This window comes from Suricata suricatta, chromosome 7 (genome assembly GCF_006229205.1).
Source record: "Suricata suricatta isolate VVHF042 chromosome 7, meerkat_22Aug2017_6uvM2_HiC, whole genome shotgun sequence".
In the NCBI taxonomy this organism is placed as follows: Eukaryota; Metazoa; Chordata; class Mammalia; order Carnivora; family Herpestidae; genus Suricata; species Suricata suricatta.
This window is the reverse complement of record NC_043706.1, coordinates 20937981-20953993: the sequence shown is the minus strand read 5'-3', so window position 1 is coordinate 20953993 and position 16013 is coordinate 20937981. Positions and strand designations below refer to the sequence as shown.

Below are 16013 nucleotides of genomic sequence, written 5' to 3'. Positions count from 1 at the left end.
ACCTTCAACCATGAGTGTACCATAAGCTGCGATCTAAGAGCCTGACAGTCAGAGAGTGGTATTTTGTAGAGCAGCTGTGTGCCATACGCCGGAATTTTCCTTTGCGAATTGTGTAAATCCTCGTTAGTATTTGAACACTTCTTTTGGTGGGGAGGGGGGCATTGCTTTTTCTGTGGTGTATTTTCTGGGTTTTGCGTGGATTTGTGTTTATACTATTTGATGAGGGTCTGTGGTTTTCAGAGTTCTTACATTTTAGAAATCTGCCAATAGTAGAAAACTGCCACTATGAGAAAAAGAACAGGTCAGAGTGATATGTCACAGAATTTTATTCCTCCATTAAAATAAAAATCATAAGAAAAGAGCAAAGCTGAGAGTCAATCCCTTTCAATGGACAGTCTTTTGTGAAGCCTGTTTCATGTTTGACTGACGTTCTCTAGAACATTTCCCCTTCTCCTTGTGTTTGTTTTTTCTTTTCTAATACCTCTTAACAATGAGCATAGCTTAATTTTTTTTGAAAGAATATTTGAAAAATGTACTTGTGGCTGGTGCTCACTTTTTAATCAGCATTTTTTCCAGAAGGACCAGGTCAAGTTCAGTTATACCAAAGAGAGCTCGGTTGTAAAACTTTGCCATGTGTGGGGATGCGAAAGCCTTTTTCATCCTATCCCTGTTTCGCAGATTTATGATCTGCTTCATAAGTAGTTTAGTATCGTGCGGCTGGCTGGATACGAGTGTTTATAATTCAGGTTTTCTTCTGTTTTGGCAGAGGTGGTATTTGTTTTGGAGCTTTGAGCAGACACAAAAGAAGTTTCTCTTGCATGCAGGCACCACGGTATTCTTGACATATCTCGCTGAAATATTTTGAAAGCTCAGTTGCACCAGGTAAAACTGGTGAATGGCGTCGAGTTCTGGAGCATCTGTGCTTGCCTGCACTTGAGCGGCCTGGCAATTGTGTGAGCCAGGAACTAGGTCACGGAAGGTAAGGTATGTGTTTGCTGGGGGTAGGATGAGGAGAGGGGGCCGTCCTCTGCCCTGGACCTCGACACGCCCCCTTCTCCCCGCTACCCTGCCCTCTGCTGATGCCCTGACGACGGGGAGCAGATCATGCGAGTATGTCCCCACGGATTTCTATAATATCAAAGTAGCAAAGGGGAGGAGGAGAGCGAGCCTGATTGCCAGCGGGAAGAGCACAAACTCAAACCTGTGCCTCGTGCTTTATACCTTGCATTTTTCCGCCTTTGTTTAAATATTCAACCAGTCCAACCTGTTTGGGCTGAACAAGCTGGTGCTAGCAAACATCGAAACGTGCCCACTCACTGTCAGCATTTTCTGATTTGTTAAGGAAGGTGATTAGCAGCAAATTCTGTCTGTACCACTGCCCCCCCCACCCTTACTAAAAAGGGAACAAGCAGCATAGAAATGTTCACATAGGTGTTCGTCACACTGAATCCCCACTCGCCTGCCCTTGGGAGCGGGTGCATGTGCGTGCGTGCACCAAGGAGCCTTTCTCCTCTGCTTTCAGGGCTTAGAGTTGATGGAGAGCCTGTTGGTCTTCTGGGGGGAGAGATTTTGTATTTCCCTTTCACTAGGGATTCGGTTGCATAATAGGCATTGGTATGTAACGTCAGCACTTAATTCTTCTTCGTGCTTACATAACCCAGCTCGTTCGAGAAGACTGTTGTAATTTCACAGGCGGGAAAATGGAGGCCTGCGATGGTACGGGTTCAGCTAAGATTGTCAGCCAGTCTCAGACCTTCCTTCCCAGACGCTTTCTCCCCTGGGCCCCTGTCGATAGAGCAGCATGCCACTCTCCCTTGCAGCACACCGTTTGGTTATCTGTGTCTCCTCTGGCGAGCAGAGGCCCGTGTCTACACATTCATCCCATTTGAGATGCAAGGTGACCATGAACTTCTGCAGTCACGGGCAAGGGGCCTGTTGCCTAGCTGGTTTTTGCAGATGATCTTTCTCTTTGGATTCATTTATGTTCATTTTTGTTTTTTCTCTCTCTCACGTGGGACACAACCTCATCTTGGTACCCATCTCCTTCTCTGCTGTTTCCCCCTGGACCCTGAAGAACACACTGTGGTGTTCCCTGAGTGGGAGTGACTTTCCTTTTTACCATACCCCTTCACTGTACCCACCATCCACACCTTCCATTTCCCTCTTTGGCATGTGGCGGGGCATCTCAAACAGCCCAGCCTAAGCATTTCCTGTTCCTCTTTTGGAAGAGGCAGAGGAGTAGTGAACAGTGAGTTGGCACTACCTCATTGTAGAGATAGTCATCTCTTCCTTCTCTGCAAAAGAAAAAGGATGTTCATAACTAGGTTCTGCTGTCGTTATGAAAGAAAGCTAAAGCAAACTCCCTTCCGTACCAAAGCAAGAAAATGGTCTGGGTGGCCATGTTTCAAGTCTGCCATGACAGTTAGAATTGGGGATTGCCTTGACTATGGTTTTTTAGCCCTTTGCTGTGGAAAGACATTCTCTGCAGGTTGTGGGATAGAGGCGGTGGTGATTGCTTCCCTCAGAGGGAACGGCTCCGGGCTAAGGGGGCCACACTGGGAATGGCGACTTCAGATGGGCTCCATCACCTAAGGAATCTGTCCTGGGACTGGGAACTTGGGTCATCTGGGAGGGTGGAAGGAATAGAGCGCGTTTAGTCCAGAGAAGGGGAGAGTCCATTCCAACATGGCGGCTGCCCGGAAATACCGACGAGACTGTCAGGTGGGAAAGCAGTGACTTTCTTCTGCTCATCGTTTCCTAGAATAACACAGGGAGAGCCCGGGCTGACTAACTGGAGCACTGCATGAATAAGAGTTCTCTCTGGGTGAGAGGTCAGCCAGCACATCCAACTTCTGAGGTCTTTCGTTTGTTTTCAAGGAATCTGTGATTTTATATGGAATTATGTCCTGTGTGTCTTTATGGATATTATAAACAGGTATCCAGGGAGCCAAATAAGGTTTGGAGAGTGTTACAACAAATTATTTTAGCAGAACAAGGGCAGGGAAAGGAAAGAAAACGTACAAAGAGGGTTTAAGGTGTACTGATCCAGAGAACCTGTTGAGGAACAAGGTCTAGAAAAAAGATTTTGCCGAGGTTGGTATTTATGTACGTGGGCCAACTGCCAACGCCCCCTACACTGTATTTGAACCTCAGGAGAAGAGGAAGGAGCAGTGAAGGGCCATTTTCTAAGTAAACTACTAATAACCGGAGACTATTGTACCTCAACTCTGTTCTGAAGTCAGCAGCTTCCAGGATCAGTGTGGAACTGGGGGAAAGGAATGTGGCAGCCAGAAGGTTGCCTCTCTCCTGCCTGAGGATGGCTGGGAGATGGGGGGCACTGAGGGAAACCTATTCCTCACGCTTGGTAACCCAGCTCTGTCGCTCAAGGAGGAAGTGTTTGTACTGGGTTTTTGCATGACCTCAGGATGGAGAAGGAAGTGCCTTCTCCTGCAGTGGTGGAGAGCAGAGAACCCAGAGACAGGAGAACAGAAATTGGGGGTCAGCCAGAACGGTACCCCTGAGTCCCTGGGGAGCAGTGTGAGCCGAAGAGCAGTGGAGGTAGAGGTCAAAGGCAACTGCACTGCTCAACAAGGACCTGAACCTCTAGTACCCGCAGCTTTCAATGAAGACTCCCTAACTTTTCTTTCACACAGTTTGATTTTTGCTTAGCTGGCCCCACCCACGTGCCAGGCTGCTGTCTGCAGGATGAGAGAGATTCTCCACCTTTGGGATGAGCGCCCTCCCCGTTGGAGCCGAAGGGGGAGCTTGTGTGGGGGGGAAACCCTGAGGAGAGGTGTGGTCTTTAAAGTTAACCCCGCTCATCTGTTTGCCCCTGCGGTGGCAGACGCAGCAGGAGGAGGCAGACGCAGCAGGAGGAAACTCGGTGTGAGGACTCAGGTGCACCCTCCGCGGGTCACACCCCGCCTGCTGGGGGCGGGGAGGGGGCGCAGCATCCGGGCACTTCAGCGAGAGCCTCCGGGGAGCACGGCTAGCAGCCTGCAGGGGGCGCTCCCACAGCCAGCCTGAGGAGCGCGGGGAACCACCTCTCTGAGGCGCACCCCTCACTGTAGGCTGACTTCTAGACCTTTCTGAGAGTGCCGTCTTAAGTCTTCAAGGCTGCTTGCACCCACCACCGTCAGACCTTCCTCCACACCCAGGCACAGCCCGCAAGACCTTCCTCCTGGATCAGCATGACTGAACCCTAACAACACCCGGGTTACTAGAAGGTGGCTCAGAGGTGGAACCCCACGGGGGGGGGGGCGGGCAGCATGGTTGATGCCGCGCCGGCCTCTCTCCGGCCACTCGTGGGCTAGCACAGGACCTGATGGACTCTCAAGCGACACTCACGGCTGTCCACCCGTAAACTCCGGCCCTGTCCATCTGTTAGGGAGACCGACTTTTCTGTGGCCTCAGTTGTACATTGTGGAGCTGGGATGCTTTTGAGTCTCATTCATTTCCTCTTTTGGTTCTCATAAGACTGTTGGAAAAGCAAGGGAGCAGCGGTGGGAATAGGGAATCTATCTGGAATAGGGCCGCGAAAACCTGTTCGGGCCTGTTGGGTTCAGTTTGGCGGGTCCCAGTCCCCCGCAGGTCTGGGCACTGTTGGTGTTTGGTTTGTGTTCTGTGTACTGAAAGAGTGACCTTCCTTGCTCAGAGGACCTGATAATTCAGCTCCTGGATTAATGAAACCTATGTAGAAATTAAGCGGGAGAAGTTAGCGAATACTGGAAAGGTCTAGATCTTGCCTGAATTTTGACCTTCTTCAGGTGAGTGGGGTAAATTCGTTCAGGGCAGAGCTGAACAGTGTCTGAGACCTGCCAGGAGGACACCTTCCACTGGGTGATCCTTTACACTTGTTGACAGTTTTCCAAAGGGTTTTACTCCCAAAATAATTTGGAGACTGTTAGGTTTCATCCCTTTTTTGGTTTATGTATTTGTGTCTGATAAATTTGTGCAGGGTCTGCCGGTATTTTGCAGTGTGAGCCTGGGAGTGGCATAAGGCTTAAGTCAAAAGATGGTGACATCCCGGCCAGCCAGTTAACCAAGCCTGTGACCGGGATGAAGAGTTGAAGAGAATTTAACTGTGGTCCGGTGGTTCTCACGTTTGAGCGGGCATGAGTACTACCTGGAGGGCTTGTGAAAGCCCAGGGTGCTGGGCGCTGGCCCAGAGGCTCTGCGTCTGCAGGCCTGAGAACTTGTGTTTGTAACAAGCTCCCGGCTGATGCCATTGCTGCTGTTGGAGGGCCACAGCTTGAGACTGGCACTTTTGTCCCCGTTTTTGTCCAAGTAAAAACTTGGAGAATCTCCCTGGTTACGGAATGGTAGGCCTGGGATCTGAACTGTCTCGGTGCTCAAAACCACCCCCCAGACTTCATTGCCATCACATGGTCTCTTTATCACACCCAGATTTGCTTTAGCATCTTCCCACATTCCTGCTTGCTTCTCAGAGCAAACCAGCGCTTCAGTGGTAAGAGTTTACCTTGGTTTCCAGATCACAGACTTAAAATACAGAAGAAAGGTTAGCAGAAAGCTTCTGTATTTGGAGCTGGAAACAAAGTTCAAGGAGGAAGAAAGGGATGTGCTTTAGGAATTGGTCTGTCTCCTCTGAGTTACTGGATTGGCATTTCAGCTCTGGTACAGGATTGATTTGTTTTAGCCCCAGTATGTTCATTATTCTTATGAACAGCCCACCATAGCTAAAATAGAACTTATTACATCTTAGAAAACAAACAATTACAGGGGCGCCTGGGTGGCTCAGTCAGTTAAGCTTCCAACTTTGGCTCAGATCATGATCTTGCAGTTTGTGAGTTCAAGCCCATGTCGGGCTCTGTGCTGACAGCTCAGAGACTGGAGTCTGCTTTGGATTCGGTGTCTCCCTCTCTCTCTGCCCCTCTCCTGCTCACGTTCTGTCTCTCAAAAATGAATAAACATTTAAAAAAAACATTTTTTTAAGAAAAGAAAGGATTTCATTTACAAGAAGAGAAGTTGAAAATTGGCATCCATGCCAAAATTCAAAGTAGGCCCCTATTAGTACTAAAAACTAGAAAGATTTTTTTTTTCTACTAAAAAAAATTTTTTTTCAATATCTGTTTTTGTCTATTACTATAGAAACCCCTCTACCCCCACCCTGGGTGTTATGAATGGGAGAAAACTTCACTTGAATCCTTGAAGAATTCTGATAAATTTCTTCCAGACCATGGTGTGGCAGGATTTCTACTATTGAAGTGACATGCCTCTGAAGGAAAATATTAGAATTTTATGCAAAAAGCAGCCTACTGTGAATATAAGTGGAGGTTTGAATGCAGGAACACAGCTTAATACCAGTAATGGAAGAAATTCACGTGTGTCCTCAGTATTCATCTTATGGTGGCTTTTTGTTAAAGTACTTTTACTATAATACTGTTTAATCTCATATCAAGTTTGCTCACGTTAAACCCTAGTACAGTAGTTAATTGTGAAGGTATCTTGGAAGCTTAGGACATGTGTTGTTGTGATACTGCAAATGGACAGGTTTTCTGCCTATACTTCATGCATTCATCTGTCTGGCCATTCAGCCATCTGGCTCTTCATTCACCAAGTGCTAGCGCAGAGAAGGTGAGAGACAAGGTTATAATGAAAGTTATTTTCAATGAGGGCCAAGGAGATGGTCAAACACGTGAAATACATGGTATTTTCAGTTTCTGGTATGTTCTGTGAGAAAGGTAAAACTGGGTAGTGGGCTCAAAGCCTCTGCGTGAATGGGGTAGGACACCTGTCATGAAACCTGAAGGCGGGCACTAGCCCTAGAGTTCTGGGCTGGGGCAGCCCAGGGGCCAGACTAGTTGAATGAGTTTGAGGAACCCAGAGAGAGCAAGTATGTCTGAAAGGGCCTTGGAGCCAGAATAGGCTGCCAACAAATGAGGCCTGAGAAATGGGAAGAGGCCAGATTTAATTCTAGGAATGGACCCGTCAGAGGCATTTAAGCAGTGGAGTGGTTGATGTGATTCATATTTTAGATGCATACTCTGGTTGATATGTAGAGAAGGCACAGGAGAAGGTCAAAAGGGAAATGAGGGAGGTCACTTAAAAATATAAGATGAGTGGGGGCGCCTGGGTGGTTCAGTCAGTTAAGCGTCCAACTTCGGTTCAGGTCATGGTCTCTCGGTTTGTGAGTTGGAGCCCTGCGTTGGGCTCTGTGCTATCAGCTTGGAGCCTGGAGCCTGCTTCAGATTCTGGGTCTCTCTGCCTCTTCCCTGCTCATTCTCTATCTCTCTAAGAAATAAACATTTTTAAAAAATTAAAAAAAAAAAAAAAGACCAGCAGATGGAAAATCTTAATGTTTTTGCAATATATCTATCATGTGTTATCCATCAATCCTTGTGCATAAATCTGTGCACATTTGTTTATTAATCTTTAAGACAAATTTCTAGCAGTGGAATTACTTGGAGAAAGGGCACACATATTTAAAAGTCTGCTCCCTGTTGCTCAGCCGCTTTGCAGAAAGGTCGTTAGCATTTTTATTCCCCTCAGCAATGTGTGAGAGAAGCAATTTGCTGAACCACACCAAGACTGCATATTTTTCATCCCTGCCAATCTGGAAAATGAAAAGATAACTGCTCAAAAGATGTAAAATAGGAGCACCTGGGTGGCTCAGTTGAGCATTCAACTCTCAATTTCGGCTCAGATTATGATCCCAAGACCATGGGATCAAGCCCCACACTGGGCTCCACGCTGAGTGTGGAGCATGCTAAGGATGGTCTCTCCCTCTGCCCCTCCCCTTCTCTCTCTCTCTCAAAAAACAAAACAAAACAAATCCTCAAGTGTAATCAAGTGTAGCATGGTGGAGACATGGCTCGATGACAAAGTCATCACAGAGTCATGGAGATCCTTGTTGGAAGGGAGGGTGTGACATGACTGTTGAACGTGCCCATGGGAACCCCCACCACCGCTTACCCCACCAGTGCTGCGTCCTGCACCCTCACACTGCATCAGATTGTCGTGCCTTCCGATCCAACATTGCACAGAGGATGTCCCCAGACCAGAGCTCATCCCAAGGTTAGAAGTGACTGGTATCGGTCACCAGAGTTGAGAGCAGAGCTTGAGGGGGCCAGCTGAAGGAGCTGGGTTGTCCAGTGTGGGGAAGAGAAACTTCGGAGAGATACCGCAGTCGTGAATATTTGAAGAACTGCTCTCTAGAAGAGAATATAGACCGATTCGATGTTGTCCCAGGAGGACAGGTAGATGTTTAAAGGAGGGATTTTTGAGTCAACATGGGAAAGATGGCTTTAACAATTGGCATCGCTAAAAAAAAAAAAAAATGGAGAGGTCTCCTGGTTACGGCAGGTATTCGAGCAGCATGAAATGGTGCTCTCTCTGACTGAGTGGGAGGCTGGAGGGAGAGCATCTCAACACCCCTCTGGTTCTGAGGCCCCTTGGCATTTACTGATCCGCAGGGTACATGGAAATGAGAGAAAAACAGACCCAAGCCTTCTAAAGAAGAGATGCAGAGTGGCCCCCCCCACCCGCTTCCACCCCCAATCTTCCTCTCTTGGCCACACTTTGGGGAAGAGGCCATTACTGGCTCCTGTTGGTGACACGCCCCACTTCCTGTGAGCGTTCGGGAGGAAGTGGACAGTTAACGTTGCCACTCCTGCTATCAGAGGCCGGGGCAGAAGGGAAGGGGTCAGATTAGGGAGAGTCTTAACTACAGATCGCATCCAACTTTAGAACGGCTGATGCTCCCCGACCCTGGCAGCTCAACTACTGACTGAATGGAGTTCATGAGGCAGCAGCTGTTGGTCACCATGTTACTGAAAGGGCAGATTGGAAAGTCCCCGTGTCTTGTCAACCAGAGATGTAACCCTGGAATAATGGAGCACACTTGAGCTTTGAACCTGTGGCCCAACAGGCTCAGTCCTCAGTAGGAGAACTGGAATGGGTTGATGTGTTCAAACTTGTACCAAGTTCACCAAGCCCTTGAGACTGCTTGATCTGATCTCCTCTTCCTGGCATTTAGCAGCAGTGCAGTTCAAGGGCAGCCCAATTTTTTAGAATAAGACAAGCAGGACCAGAGGTGGGGAATGATCTGTTTCTGACTGGCGACCCCTTTAATTTCCTCCTGATAGTTGGCTGTAGCTTGGCACCAACCGCTAGGCCTTAGACCACAGTCACTCAGAGAAGAGGTGTCCAGGGTCAGGCTGGAGCCCTAAGGTGCCTGCCGTGATCTAGAACGCAGGTGAAAGGCTTGGCCTTAGGGGGCAGTGTAGGGGGCACAGCCCAGACTGTAAGGCCCATACACCTGGGTCTGTCCTGGTTGGGAGGGCCGGGTGTGTCGGCTCCTCCATACCTCGCAGACCTGTCTCTTAGTATTTTTCATACTTCCTCAGTTCTTAGGTGCTTTAAAACTTTTTTTTATACTTCTAAAGTTAGCATATACAATACAATAAATATCAAAAGAAACTTGCCAGCCTTTTCCTTTTCCCCTCTCAATGCTGATAGTAAGTGATGGTCTCTAAATCCCAATCACCTTGGGGGTACGTAAAACAAGGCTATTGGTAGGGGCGCCTGGGTGACTCAGTCGGTTAAGCTTCCAACTTGAGCTCAGGTCATGATCTCACAGTTAGTGAGTTCGAGCCTTGCATCAGGCCTTGTGCTGACAGCTCGGAGCCTGGAGCTTAATTCGGATTCTGTGTCTTCCTCTCTCGTTGCCACTCCACTGCTTGTGCTCTCGCTCTCTCGCTCTCTCGCTCTTTCGCTCTCTCGCTCTCTCTCTCCCAAATGTAAATAAACATTAAAAATTTTTAAATAAAACCAGGGCTATTGGTTCCTAAGAACTTTCCTGAGGCTTTAGGTGACCAAGAACTAATAATAATCATCCTTCCCTGATAATCTTAACAAGGAATTATGTGGACATGGGCATGATGCTTGTCTGTGGTTCTTTTCCATTTCCTCCTGTTAGATCTTCCTACTCTACCACCCTGACCCCCTCACCCCCCGACCCAGAGAACAGAGGCTCGGCCTGAGGCCCGTCTTCTCCGAGGCTAGGCCACATCCACCCTGCTGGTGGATGGCTCTGTGGGCCGGAGAATAGATGGTCAGGAGTGACTGTGGGGGGCTCCATCTCCTAGAGTATGTCTATAGAACCAGAACAGGAGGTGCCCAGAGTCTGACCCCCACACACCCATGGAACAGAGGATCCGCAGGTAGCATGGGGCAGTGCTGTGGGGGGATGGACACGCTGTCAGCCATCTCGTTGCACCATTGGCCCACACACCTTCATTGCTGCCACTGCTGATGCTTCACAGACTGCTTAGTCTTGTCATCCCCGCCCTGTCCCCTCCGAAGAAGGCACAGCCCAGAGGGAGCTGAGCTGAGTATACTTCTTTCTAGAAGTGTGACCAGACCATGTATGAAACCTTTGCCGTCTTTTCCCATTACCTAAGTGCTTCCCCAGCAAGATAATCCTTCGAAAAGAGCTATTTCTAAAAAGCTGGACTCCATTCCCCCATCTGGCACAGTTTAACCCCCATCAAAAATGATGATGGTGATGATGGTTGTCATTAGGAAAACCAGACCCTTGATGTCACAGAGTAAGGAAATTGAGACTGACTGTCGTTTTGTAATCTCTCTCTCCCCTTACAGGCCTTGGGGCCTTGTCCTTAGGGTGTTTGTTTTAGAACTTGATAAAGTAAGGTCACTTAAATCAGGTCACCCATAAACTCTTTTTGGAGCAGACATACAGACTCCGTGTAATGCTTCCTTACTTGTGTGTTCCTGGCCCTGCTGATGTCAGGATTGCAACATGCAGTTTACTCAACCTATTGCCCCCGCGACTCTCACAATCTATAAATCCGTGTACTATCATGAACAACACAGAAAGTCCTTCTGGTTCACTCCCGACATTAGAGTGTTAGCACTTCTCAAATTTGACTCCAACACACCTCTGAAAGGAGAAGAGAGCACCTACTACTGGCATTTGTGAGGTGGCCCAGGCAGAATGATGACTTGATGTAGGAGATGGGCGAACCTGGGAATTCTTTATTCTATAGAATTCTGTGTCCAAAAGTAGTACCTTTCGTCTGAATAAACAGACCTGTCAAATCAGATGGTCTATCATCTCATTAGTGTCCAATAGGCAGCAAAGCACTGAGCACCATTTTTGGATAACACTTGTGAGAGCTTCAAGGAGAGGATCAGGGAGATCATATACGGCTTTCAAAAGAGAGAAATTACTGTATAAATTACACCCTATGTCTTAAAATGTAGGTACCAACTCCTAAATATATAATACAAAAAACTTAGAAGAAATAAGTAAACTTGGTTTTTCACTAAGTCACGTTGTGTTTGTGTGTCTTCTTTCCAGACATATGAAGATTCATGAGAAGGACCCTAATAGTGCTACAGCCACGGCCCCCCCATCCCCCCTGAAGCGCAGGCGGCTATCCTCCAAGAGGAAACTGAGTCATGATGCCGAGTCAGAAAGAGAAGACCCAGCACCTGCTAAAAAGGTTGTCACTGCTCCCGGCACACATGTGCCTAACCATGGGACTCCTGGCAGAAACACCTCTGGCCTTTATTTTCATAATCTAGGGACTTGGCAGGCATCCATCCTAAGCTTTTAACCTATGTTTCCTGACACTGTTTTGTAAGGTGTCTGCCTGTGTGCACTTCCTCTTTGGGTCCCCCTCGCTGAGCCCATGAAACGAAGAGCGGGTTTCATTGCTCTGTGCTTTCTTATTTCTCCAGCTGGAGTGGAAGCATCGTACGTTTCAGGGACTCTTGTCCTTACTCCTTGATTCTCTGTACCTGTCGGATACTAGGTGCTCCATAGACGTTTACTGAATGGATGAGTGGGTTGAAGGTGGATGGATGGGAGCATTCAGTGAGTGTTGTGTGAATGAAGGACTGGTCAAGTAGCATCCTTAATCCCTAGGACGGAGGCCTCCTTTCCCTTTTAGATCTGGACTGAGTTTTGGCTTCTCTTCTCACCCATGGGGGAGACCTCGTTCCTGACCTCACTGTTTTCCTTTCCCCCAAGATGGTGGAAGATGGGCAGTCAGGTGACCTGGAGAAGGTGGATGAAGTGTTCCACTGCCCAATATGTTTCAAGGAGTTCGTTTGCAAGTATGGACTGGAGACCCACATGGAGACCCACTCAGATAACCCGCTAAGGTAGGAGAACAAGTGGGACACACCTGTACTCTGGAAAGCTCTTTTTCATTCCCGTTTCTTCTGACCTATGACCTGTCCGTATTCCCCAGTCCTCCGAACTGGGCTAATGGGACTTAACTTGGGTTTGATGACAGCAAGGCAGCTTATAAGAAAGGTGGACAGCGCAGGGGAGAAGCCAGGCTGAGAAGTGTCAGAAGGGAGAAATGGCCGTAGCCACAGGGTGTGTTTACCGAGGTTCACTGTCCTTCCGTTTCGCTACTGGGAAGCACCCTGGAGCCATCGCCGAGAGTCCGCTGTGCACAGGGTGTCCCCGCCACAAGGGGTTTTGAGCATCAGGCACGTTTTCTGTAACACAGAAGGTGTTGCAGCCCAAGTGATTGTTAGCCGTGCAGCCGGTGGTGAGGACAGATGGCATCCCAGGTGGACATCAGTGTTTCGACTGGATTGGGTAAGATGGGTTGTGTTCTGTTTCATGCAAGACACTCAGTGCAAAGCCTGTCACAGTAAAACAGGGAGATGTGATTGTTCTGCCAGTCAGGGTTCCACTTTTGGTCTTTGCTGGCCCTTCGCCTGCCCAGGCAGAGACGGTGGATGGGGATCCATCTTTCCCGCGGCACTTAGGGCAGGGCCGGGGACAAGGTGGACTTGACCTTCCTTCCCTATCTTCTCAGAGAACTTTATCAGACCAAAAGTCCTAAGTTCTCTGTAACAGACAGGCCTGGATTGTTTTCCTGCAGAATTGCCCCTTTTAAAGTGCTACTCTCAGGGCGCCCGGGTGGCTCAGTCGGTTGAACATCCGACTTCGGCTCAGGTCATGATCTCATGGTTTGTGGGTTCAAGCCCTGCATCAAGCTCTGTGCTGGCAGCTCGGAGCCGGGAGCCTGCTTCAGATTCTGTGTCTCCCCTTCTCTCTGCCCCTCCCCCACTCGTGCTCTGTCTCTGTCTCAAAAACAAACTATAAACAAATTTTTTTTAAAAAATGCTACTCCCATAGTTCCTGAGAATTGAAAAGAACCAGGGGCCACAGGGGCGCTAGAAGACCCGGGAGCGGTAGCCTGGAGGCATAGCCCAAAGTTCACCCAGCGCAGAGACGAGCGCCTCATGCTCGCTGCTCTGGGCTTTGGAAGGCAGCTTGGGAGTGTGGAGATCTGGACACCTGCCTCACGCACCGACGCATGGACCCCATTTCTCTCCTCAGGACGGGCCTTTGCGTGCGATCAGGGAGTAGAGGGGTCTAACCAAGCTGAAGGCGTCTGTGTTGAGGGAAAAAGCCTGACTGTATGGCGACTTAAAGCCATGTCAAACAATTAAACTTAATCACATCAGCTTGACATTTTTCCATTAGAGGAAGAAAGAATCCACGAACAGTTTAAACTGCTGAGCAATTGAAGTGCTACAAAATATCTTTTCATACCTCCCCCTGTCTCGGTCTTGGGAAATTGCAGGCTGCGTAGGAGAGGGCCTGGGCTGGTGGTCAGAACTCCTGCATCCCATCCCGCTCCCGTGGGACCTGGATCAGCTGTATTGACCCTCAAAGGAGAGCTGGACTGGTAATCCCCGTGTTCCTTCCAGGCCTTGAATTCTAGGGGTTGGTCACTTAATAGCTATTCTTTTGTCTACCAAGAAAAGGCACTTGGCTCTTCCTTCTGCAGGCCCTCTAGTCCTCAGAGATCCAGGAACGTTAATGGTTTCATTAACGTCCGCAGCACCCCCAGGATGTGGGCTTGTGGTAGGTGGTGAATATTGAAATAGTTCTCTCAGCCGAGGACCTGAGCAAACACAGAAGTGACCAGACAGGCTTGGCGTGGTGAGTCGTGGACAGAGGCAGCAAATAGCACGTGGGACGTGGACTCCCTGCCCCACGTTGCTGCCAGACAGCCAGTGACCTGGCATGACCGAGGGAACAACTGCCTGTCTCTGAGCTCCTCTGTGCGTATTCTTTAGTCCAGGACCCTATTTCACCTTAGCACCTACCCATTCGCCCCCTTCCAGGTGATCCTACCCTACAGGAAACATAATTGGACTCTCAGGAGAGATTTTGAGCAGCTGGGGGCCTGTACGGCACCACGTATAGCAGTGATAGAGGCTGCTGGAGTGTCCCCTTCTCACACGGTGGCCTGGATGAGGCCACCTGCAGCAGGGCCTTCTGGACAAGCACCTGCACCAGGGACAGGCTGGGCCTACTACTCAGGCGGGGATGGGACGTGCGTCAGACACTGGTTGTCCCATTCCACACAGTTTGCTGGGAAATTCACTTGCTGTGACTCCAAGGCCAACAAGGCAGATGAGCTGTGAAGTTAAGCCTCTCAAGTCCTGCCTGTTTTCCTCGCCTACTCAGGAATAATGCTCTTTGTCTGGCGAGGGGTTGCCTGGAGGAGCTTGGGAGCCTGGCCGGGCCTCAGCCCCTTCTGGCAGCCTTCCACCCCACTGGAGCCCCTGTCCGCTGTGCCCGCCACGCATCCGTTGTGGGGGGTGGGCACGTCGTCCCCCGACTAGTGGCTGTTGCCGTGAGGGGTGGGGCTTGCATCTGGAAACCAAAGGGACTTGATTACAGAACATAGTTAATTTCCCTCTTCTCTCTGCTCTGCTGTTCCACATAATAGCCTGCTATCAGAGGAGGCCGTGGGGGCAGGCATGAGCCGGCAGGGCCCAGCCAGGCAGTGAACTGTGACAGTAGCTGGTGGGAGAGACTGCTTGTTAACCCAGAGCTAAAATAGACACCAGCTCCATATGCAAACCCCAAAGGCAGCAGAACCACAGTGGGATGCTACCCGTTCAAACAAAGTTTATAACTCAAAACAGCTGTTGGTTTCTCGCTCTCCTGCCCTCACCCCCACCCCCCAGCCCCCAGTCCCCAAAGCTGGCCAGGTGCCTGTGATCCCTTAATAAAAAGTGTTAGAGATCCAAACTCCTGTAACTGCTCAGGCTGTTCTCCATCCCTCTGTGTTTCACGTTAATGAAGTGTGTGTTAGCATGGATGGAGCACAAGGAAGACAGGGAGCTGCTGGTGGCGATTCTAGTGCTAGGCATTTGCTGGTGCCCAGACATGACCAGCAGTAAATCCACATCCCCCTGGACAGGGACGGCTTATTGAGAGCTGCCATTTGGAATCAGAGGTGCTGGACGGCTTTGGCTCAGGTCATGATCTCACAGTCTGTGAGTTCAGGACCCACGTCAGGATCTGTGCTGACAGCTCAGAGCCTGGAGCTTGCTTCGGATTTTCTCTCTCCCTGTCCCTCCTCCACTCATGTTTTCTGTCTCTCTCTCTCAAAATAAGTAATAAATAAACATTTTAAAAAATAGGCGAAATTAATCATGTTTCTTCACTCATTATACCAGTAAATGCCAAAATCTAACATCAACACATAATCAGTACAAAAATTGGCAGGGATGTGTTACCTTCCTGTTTACATACAAGGCCTGTACAGTTTGGGGAGTGTGGTAGCCCATCTCAATTTGAACCAGCCGCGTTTTGGGGGCACGGCAGCTCACCGCGCAGGTGTAGGTCCAGGACAAGCCCACCTACAGCAGGGAGGGCTCGGAGGCAGCAGCCTGGCAGTAACGGTCCCCAGGCTTGTCTCGGGCTGGCGGGGCTGGGCCAGGACGGGTGACAGCTGGGTGGTTACCATGGCCCTGTGGCTCTTGCTGAGGGCAAAATATAACAAAAGTTATTGTATAATCTTACACGGCTTTTGATGAAAGGTCGAGTAATAAATAATTTTTAAATTATTTTAGTTAAAATGTATCCAGACGACTGTCTCTTGTGTGCCAGGCACTCAGTCAGACTTGAAGGGAAAAAAAAAACAACGATGTTAGAGACAGGGCCCCTCCAGGGCCAGTCAGGAAACAAGGAAATGGGAAGT

At 49.2% G+C, this 16013-nt stretch overlaps 1 protein-coding gene across 11 annotated transcripts in view; it reads left to right on the top strand.

The window, feature by feature from the left end:
- Positions 1–16013, top strand: part of RREB1 (ras responsive element binding protein 1) — a 177568-nt gene that overhangs the window by 129546 nt on the left and 32009 nt on the right. For all 11 annotated transcript variants that reach the window (XM_029944987.1, XM_029944989.1, XM_029944985.1 and 8 more), the window contains 2 exons: positions 11342–11486; positions 12017–12150. In XM_029944987.1, coding sequence (XP_029800847.1) covers positions 11342–11486; positions 12017–12150 — 279 coding nt within the window. The remainder of the gene's footprint in view (positions 1–11341; positions 11487–12016; positions 12151–16013) is intronic.